Raw genomic sequence first — 9,165 nt, 5'->3', positions numbered from 1 at the left:
CACTACTTAAGCTAGTTATGGTTAAACTTACTTCAATATTCTCATAGTCAGAGGATGTGGGCGTGTCAGCAGGAGGACTGGGAAGAGAAATCTGTGAAGACACGTATGTGTCATTTTTAGCACTCGGTCCAGCACTCGGCCCAGTGTTCTGCAGAGATGAGGGGAGGAGAACATGAGCAGGTTCTGCTGAAGATCTTTACCGTAACAGATTATTATGAACAAAGGAGACACCTGGTGGACTTTTCTGTAATAACTCACCTGACAGTCACCTTCATCTTCATCTGCCTTCTTCTTCTTCTGTCTCCTGCTTCTGCTCACATAAAGTCAAATATTTACCCACTGTAATCATCTTCAGAGTCATTAGTGATGAATTTATCACCACAAATATTCTCACCTCAGCCAGAAGAGTGCAGAGAGAAGAGCTGCAAGCCCAAAAAGTCCGAGTCCAACAGCAACATACACCATCACAGAAACATCTAATAGTGTATACATACACACACACACACACACACATATTTTCTAAAAAACTTCAACCAAGTGCATGATGTAGAACAGATCAGTGATCACACAGGATTGAAAAATCATCACCCTCACCATTAAAAGTGATGGACACTGCAGCTGATCTGTCAGAGCCGTGTTCATTCTGAGCCTCACAGTAGTACTGTCCACTCTGTCCAGCTCTGTAACTCTGTCCAGATCCTACAGGTGATGATTCTTTCACCTTATACCAGGTGTAGTTCTGCACAGGTGGGTAGGCATTACCGCTGCAGGTTAGAGTCACTGAACTGCCCTCCACTATCTCACCAGAGGGACTGATGGACACTGAGACATTCTTTGGAGGATCTAGAGCATTTCATGACAAAAGTGAGAAAAGCAGCTGATAGCAAAGTAGAGTTCTTTTTGTTTGTTTGTTTCTTTTATCAGTTCATGGATACAGTTTTTAGTTCAACTCACTGCTTTAATTTAACATTATACGTTGCTCTGATTGAATATCATTGTAAAACCAATAATTGTAATTAGTGCCTTTACAAAAATAAAAAAAATTCTGAAAATACTTTAATATTGTAATCATTCTTCATCTCATTGTTTACATTACATGGTAATAAACAATTTATATCCTACCACAACAAGGACAGTGAAGGCAGTTCAAGGTCACAAGTGTTTGTAATTTTTTTCCTTTCTTTACTTACTTACATCAGTACTTTTCCTTCATTCTTATAAACATGAAGTGTTCATAAGTTATCATGTTATAAAGTATATAAGAAAAATGTAAATAAAGCTCACATCTGACTCTGAGGGTTTGAGCAGGAGAGTGATGTTCATATCCTCTTACAGCACAGCTATAACTGCCTGCATCCTCACTGCTGACTGACTGCAGACGGACTTCATTGCCCTCGCTGGTCTTTGTGGTTAAATGATGGCTGTTTTTGTACCAGATGAATGTTGGATCAGTCAGACTGCAGGTGGTTTTACAGGTCAGAACGGCTGATTGTCCCTCTGTCACTGCTGCAGGAGCGATCTGAAGATTGAGATCTTAAAAAGAAACATTAAATCATGAAAGCCGTCAAGAAACTATTAGAACGTCTACTTCTAAAACTCTGTTCTTAAAGAGTTTTTTTTATCTAATGAGGTTCTTTTTCAGTATTATTATCAGGGTTTTTAACCTTCTCAAATCTGGAGGCTAGTTACTTTTGACCAATCCCTTAGTGATCAGATCAATCAGAGAAAACACTTCTTACTTTGACAGAAAAACATTGACATACAGCATTATGGCTGTCATTAATCAGCTACAAAACTCTAAAACCTTTTTCAGTAAAAACATGTTAGAGATCTTCATTAATCTGACACAAAACTCTTTACTGCATGAGAATACAATATTTCAAACAAACAGAAATATTGTTAATATTGAAGGAAAACACAATCCCACTTTTTAATCAAAATAGTTTCTGAAACAGTTATGTTTATAAATATAAATAATAGAATTTAATATTAGACAAAAAAAGTATTTGGACACTTAGGATTATTCAGGTTGTTGCAGTTAATCCATAGTTAATATGATAAACTACATCCTGCATTACTCTGCTAGGGGCACTTGGATGAAATTGAAGGTACTTAACTATATACAACCACTAACATACAGTAAGGCCAGCTTAAAATTTAAGGATGAAGGACATGTGAATGAAAACAGACAATTTACAGGCAGACACAGAAAGCAGGACCATCGTGAATAAAATCAACAAAAACAGGTGAGAAACAGTATAAAGGAAGTGTCACTGATACAGATACAACTTAAAGGAGGATCAACAACATGTGTGGATAAAGACAGAAGAAAAAGACCAACCAAACTGCACTAAGGGATCTTTAAAGCTCAGAGGAGACTGGGGCTGTTTTTCCTACAGTGGTGTTAATGACCTTGTGTCCTCCGATGACTTGAAGTGTACAGATGAGTTCTGGATTTCAGAGAAGAAACTATTCAAGTGACAGAAGTGAAAACACCAGCAAACTTTAGAAAGAACACTTCACAGAGTCCAGACCTAAACTCTATAAAGAATCCATGGATGTAATGGAAAATAAAAGAGCAGAAGAGCAGTGCTCCAATTAGGAACTGAAAGTTAAAGGAATTTTCACCACAACAGTTACAAAAACAGGCTGAACTAAGGCCCAGACATTGTGAAGAAGTTCTGGAAAACAAAGGATGGCAACCTAAACAATGAACCACTGTAACTGTGTGTGGAAGTGGTGGCATGGTCGAGTGCTGGTTTGTGAATGAAGGGCAGAGCTGACTGAACAGAGAAGGGAGAGAGTGAGAGAGAGCAAGAGAGAGAGAGAGAGAGAGAGAGAGAGTGTGTGTGAGAGAGAGAGACATAATGTGTGTGTGACAATGTGTGTGAAAAGTCATCCTCCAAGCCTGCCTCCAGTTTCCTCTTTCCTCGAACCCTCCAATCACACTGCACTGTGATCTGTAATAAAGCCACTACTGAGTGTCCACTTACTTTCTGTATAATTATTATGCAGATTTTAAACATAATAATCTGTTTTACTGAAGTGTTTAGTTGAAAAGTGATCTTGTGGCATCTTTCTTTAAAATAAATGCCATTTGAATTGACGTCAATTTTGAAGAGGAAATTACATGTGTAGAAAAAAAAGTGTAGAAAAAAAAGACTTTTTATGTGAATTAAGAGTATAATCACTTTTTAGGGTAATTATATGTAGAAAATAAATTGATTTTATTTACCTGTAACCTTGAGTGTAACTCCAGGATAACCAGTGTATTTGTCTTTCTCTGTGTTTGTTGTGATTCTGAAGCAGTACATGTGTTCATCTGTTTTCTTCACATCACTCAGTCTGAGGGAGAAGTGATTCTGTCCATCTGTTAAATACTGCACTCTACCTGAGTAACCTGGTTCATTACACAGATCAGTCGGCTCTTTACCCTTAACTGGGTTTATGAACCAAAACCTGTCTTTCACTGTAAGACCTGTTGGGTGTGTGTAAGTGACGTTCATAATCACTGTAGATCCTTTTAAAGCACAGAGATTTCGTTGGCTGTATTTCACACTCCATTCAGTCCCCAGAGCTGCTGAAACATGATAGATGAAAGAGGTGATTAGAGGTCATTATCCTGAACCCCATCAAACACTCAGTTAGCTCACAGCTTCACTTTTCTCCTCTGGAACTCCAGGTTGGAGAAATAAAAACTATTCTTCACCACTGGAAGAAAACTGTGTGCAGGATTTGGGGTGTGTTCAGAATTCAGGACTCGTCATGTGGAATTAATAATCAAACTGTGAATCTGCATTATGATCCACTATTCACACTTTCAGTGTTAAGCAAACATTTTAAGAGTTGTGTGCATCCGTGCCCCTGTTTTATCATGGAAGACGACAGACACGCTCTTTGCTCTGTTTGTTTGGCAGAGGCGTTTGCCCAGTCGGCTCTTGAGGGAACCAGCTTCTTGCATTGCAAAAGGCTTCCTCTCCGTAAGCTTAGGTCCTGCTTGGCTGTATTTTCCGTCCAAGCTTCTGCACCTTGTGGCTCAGGTCCCACGTCCACCGAGGTGGCAGAAGTGGAACAAGAGACGGGTCCTTCCCTTTCTCTTGTCCTCTCCTCTGACTCCGATATACCCACTTCAGTTTCGGGAGCTCACACTGCAATCCTAGAAGAGGATATGTTGTTGACCGGATTGGGCTCTGAGGAGCTTGATGTAGGGGGGCGGGGCATTCCTCTCTCGATCTGTGACCGCAGTCAGTGGCATTCAAGGAGCTCCTCGATGTTTTAATGTGAGCTGTCACTAAATTACATTTAAACTGACCTGAAGATGAAGTTACCACCGTTCGCTTTAAGCTTGCCAACCACTTCCTGACTTCAGGCCACATTCACCCCATGCATACAGCTGCTGTTTGTCCCAACCTCCATGCTTAGATATTGAGGTTCTGGAGAAATCCTTATTCTGCACACCTTTTTCCCCAGCCTCCTCTAATTATTCGGCCATTGTTGGGCTTGAAAATCATGGGTATACAGCTATAGGCCCAAGGTTGAAGAGATGCTTGCGAGCTATCTCTCCCGTACATTGCTGGCAAGGGAAGCCTGCGCTCCCTTCTAAGCTTTGTAGAATCACTTCAGCCCTTGTGGTAAAGGCAGCTCAGAGTAGAAAGAAGGGCTAGTGTGGTGGGCCGTGCCCCCTGTCAAAGTCTATGGAGGCCAGCCAGCATGCTCAGGCCCAGGCCTGTCAGGTGAGACAGGACATTCAAGCTGTCATTTAAGTAAAGGTGGGCCAAGAAGGAATCCTGATGCTGAGGGCTAGGGTTCCTAGGAGTGTCCTCCCTAGGGTGGTTTCTCCTACCTCCAGCCCTGCTGCCTCTGGTGTCTCAGAGGTCAATAAGGTCTGACAACCTGGCAGCATGGAAACTTCTGGAAGGTGTCTCTCAGTGAGTCCTAGATACCATAGACCAGTGTGCCACCAGTTTGGATCCAGTTTCCACTAGGATCCAGTTTGCCACCAATCTTCCTCAATTTCAGGGCATGTTGCCCACTGTTGTTGGGCAACAGTGGGCAACATGATCCTCCAAGAGAAACTTCTCTCGCTTCTGAGGAAAGGGGCCATAGAACATGTTCCTCTACCAGATCGAGACCGAGTATTGAGTATTCTGCTAAGAAAAATAGGGGCTGAGTTTTGGGCCTCTGGGCTCTGAACTGTGCACTGAAGACGTTCACGTTCAAGATGCTCACACTTGAACTTAACGCATTGCAAGTGCGTGTTGGTGCACACTGACAGGACTACAGTAGTTTCCTATATCAATCATCAGGGCAGTCTGCATTCATACCCTCTGTTCAGGTTGGCACAGCAGATTCTGCTCTAGGCAGAGACCAGGTTTCTTTCAGATTGACTGTCATCAGAGGGCTCCCTCCACTAGAAAGCTGTATGCTCTAAAATGGAGGCTTTTTCACCTCTGGTGCAGTCAGTGCAGTCAGGACCCAGCTCACTGCCCAGTCAGTGCTTTTGAAGTCTCTCCTTTTTTTGCAGGGCCTGTCCCCCTTTACTTTAAAAGTGTACATGGCCGCCATTGCTGCAAACCACAAACTTGTCCTCTGGGCCTCCTTGGTTAGGGACCCCCTGATCTCTAATTTTCTGCACGGTGCCACCCTGCAGACCACGCCTCAGCCTCTGAGAGGCTGCATCACTTGCCACACGCCGGGTATCCACTCATGCTTCCTTCAGAGAAATAGATGCTGGAGTAATGTGACATAGATGTCCTTATATGGACTTATTGGCAAATATTCCCTTCATCATGTGTCCTATCCAAGCCTTTAAATTGGTGTGTGGGCACACAGAGCATCAGACACACCTTCCTCAATGAAGCATTCCCATAGTGTCAGTTTATAACCACAATGATATAACCACAATGTGACACATAACACAAACACCTAGATCTTTACTCTGTGTAAATATTACATACACAAAATCTGAATGCAGCACTATGTGGGAATTTAATTTAATTTATATATGTATATATATATATATATATATACCAGTCAAATTTTGGACACACCTTCTATTCTAATTCAGTGTTTTTTGTTTAGTGACTTATTTTCTACATTCTAGAACAATAATGGAGATTTCAAAACTATGAAATAACACATGGATTTATGTAATCCATATGTAATGACAACAAAAAACACCAGTCAGTTGTTATTTTAAGACACGAAGGTCAGGTGTTCTGGAATAGTTCTTGCAAGAACAGTATTGTCAAGTGCATTTAGCAATACTAAAAAAAAAAACTGTCATCCACTGATTATACATTTGAGAAATTGTTCAGACACCACATTTGCTTGTGAAACACTGATATCAATTTACAGATACATTTACATTTGTGTGACTGTGATAATGTAAATGTAAGACTCACCTGTGATCCTGAGGAGAAAGATCAGACAAAGCAGAGAAGATGTTTTTAGGGACATCATTCTTCTATAAAGATTCTATATGTAACTAAAAACATAAAATAAAATTACACCAAGTAACAAAACCAGCATACAAGATACTAAACAGTTAAACTGAACTTTCTTTAGACTAAATGATACATAACTATGTGAGAGATGTTTATTTATGGAAGGAGTCTCCAGTGTCAGGGCTTTGTAACAGTCAGAGGTGAAGCTGTAAATTTCCTGACATCTTCAGGACAGAGGAGTTTATACTACATCGTTTCTCAGTAACATGACAAGCTGCTGTTTCTGTTGTCTTTTGATTTCATAAGAGAGAAAAAAGGGATGCTGGTGAAGGAATGACTGTTTATAGCTGCTCTAAATGTAAACAAGTTTTATGGTGTTTTGTTTTATGGGCATTTGACAACATTGATTATAACTATAAACAGATGAAAAAGGTTAAAAGAATAAAAAAACAGATGGTGAAGTGCAGATGTGGGAAAATAATCATTAAGGTGGAGACAGTAATTCTGCTTCATCACAACACTTCATCACTCTGGAGTTTACACCACCAGGGGTTTCATTTCCAACAAAATATTCATACTATATTCCTCCAATATTAGGAGCATTCTTTAAGCATTTAGCAACATTTTAATAAATCACAATAATGGAACATTCACAAGCTACAAATGAATATCTGTGCATGAATTCACTGATACCAGCTCCGTTCAAAGCAGCTAATGCATGGTTAAAATTGCATATTATTGGAATTAGCAGAATCGGATATTTAAAGTCAAAATTTTTCAAACAACCCTAAAGTTAAATGAAATACATTTAAGTTAAATGAACACAAAGTTGTACACATTTTACAAGCCAGGGCTTTTTAAATTAGTCTCATTTTAAAACCTGCATATGTGTGTTCATATGCACAGAAAGTGATTTATTCCTGTGCAGGTCAGATCTTTTGACATGCTCCACAATTAGTAATACCTTCAGAAGGCGACTGTGCCTTTAAAGGGGAAGTTGTTTACCATATATGGAGATGTGTAAATGAATGTGGCTGTACAGAAGCAGAGCAACTTAGAATGTGTTGCTTTTGTCAACACCCATTCAGTACTATGTACATGTGCATGTGTGATGTCAGTTTCCTTATTTATACTTTTGCTTTTCTTCATTCATTATTCATTATATAATTTGATTTATAATCCACAAGGATTTGTGGGCAGAAAAAGTGTCCAAGGAGCCACACTTCAAAAACCTACCAGAATAGTAAACCATCCTGCTACCTTTTGGATTCTCATTTTAACATCCTAGGATTTGGGACACGCTTATTCTGATCTCAGACACTATTTTGAACAGATATTAGAAGAACTGTGACTCTTACCTTTTCCTAACACACCCGATTCAACTCATCAGAATATGATCAAAGAAGATGTGAGTGTGTTAAAGCAAGAAAGTATTAAATTATACAAGAAAAGATTACTCCTGGGCCTGGACTCAGAATCACAGCACAAAGAAACATAGCCAAAATATCTCAAATTAACATCATGATACTTAATGACAATGTTCCTCTTCAAGAATATTGTGCTGCAGCACACCTTAGATAGATAGATAGATAGATAGATAGATAGATAGATAGATAGATAGATAGATAGATAGATAGATAGGTAGGTAGATAAAATATGACAACCTATAATAAAATAAATCTAACAAAAATACTAAATACAGAGAGTTAAAAAAAATATAGCAAAAATACTAAATACAGAGATTTAAGGAATATAAGATAAGAAATTTGCAAAAAAAACAAAACAAAAAAACAAGAGTTTAAAGGTACAGACATAGTGAGGTGATGTGCAAAAACCAGGTATGTGCAAACTGGAGTGTATGGTGTATAGTTTAGTAGTTGTACAGTCCAGGACAGAGATTAGTGTCAGCACTGACTTTTCCCACCCCGAGTGGAGTTAAAGAGTCGCATGGCATGGGGGAGGAACGACCTCCTCAGTCTGTCGGTGGAGCAGGGCAGTGACAGTCACTGAAGCTGCTTCTCTGTCTGGATATGATGTTGTACAGTGGATGCAGTGGATTGTCCATGATGGACAGGAGCCTGCTCAGTGCCCTCCTCTCTGCCACTGATGTCCAGTTCTGAGCCTACAATCGAGCGAGCCTTCCTCACCAGGTTGTCCAGATGTGAGGTGTCCTTCTTCTTTATGCTGCCTCCCCAGCACACTGCTGCATAGAAGAGGGCACTCACCACAACAGTCTGATAGAACATCTGCAGCAGCTTTTTGCAGATGTTAAAGGATGCCAGCCTCCTTAGAAAGTACAGCCGGCTCTGTCCTTTCCTATACAGAGCGACTGTGTTGGCAGTCCGGTCCATTTTATCATCCAGCTGTACTCCAATGTATTTGTAGGTCTTGACAAACTCCACACAGTCACTGTTGATGGTCACAGGCTCCAGTTGAGGTCTGGGCCTCCTGATGTCCACCACCATCTCCCTGGTCTTTGTGGTGTTAAGGTGCAGATGGTTAAAGTCACACCATGCAACGAAGTCCCGTATCAGTTTTCTGTACTTCTCCTCCTACAGCCAATGATAGCAGTGTCATCCGCAAACTTTTGCACGTGGCAGAACTTGTAAGCTGGACTTGGACCTGAACCCCACTCCAGGGCTAATTGGATAATTCATGGCTAATTGATGTTCTATTCCTAATTTGCTTATGCTCTCTCACAGCCTCTGGGACACTGAGG

General features: G+C 40.3%; 1 protein-coding gene across 1 annotated transcript; it reads right to left on the bottom strand.

The window, feature by feature from the left end:
- Nucleotides 1-255: 255 nt before the first annotated feature.
- Nucleotides 256-6,799, bottom strand: LOC131346708 (B-cell receptor CD22-like; the record flags this gene model as incomplete). Its single annotated transcript, XM_058380283.1, has 6 exons — nt 6,405-6,799; nt 3,236-3,577; nt 1,285-1,533; nt 595-843; nt 395-476; nt 256-310 (listed from the first exon to the last, which is right to left on the bottom strand). Coding segments are annotated over exons 1-6 (1,035 nt in total), but the record flags the coding sequence as incomplete, so codon positions are not given.
- Nucleotides 6,800-9,165: the final 2,366 nt, after the last annotated feature.

Source organism: Hemibagrus wyckioides, linkage group LG26 (assembly GCF_019097595.1).
Source record: "Hemibagrus wyckioides isolate EC202008001 linkage group LG26, SWU_Hwy_1.0, whole genome shotgun sequence".
In the NCBI taxonomy this organism is placed as follows: Eukaryota; Metazoa; Chordata; class Actinopteri; order Siluriformes; family Bagridae; genus Hemibagrus; species Hemibagrus wyckioides.
The sequence above is the reverse complement of the archived record's forward strand: the minus strand, read 5'-3'. Positions and strand labels throughout refer to the sequence as shown.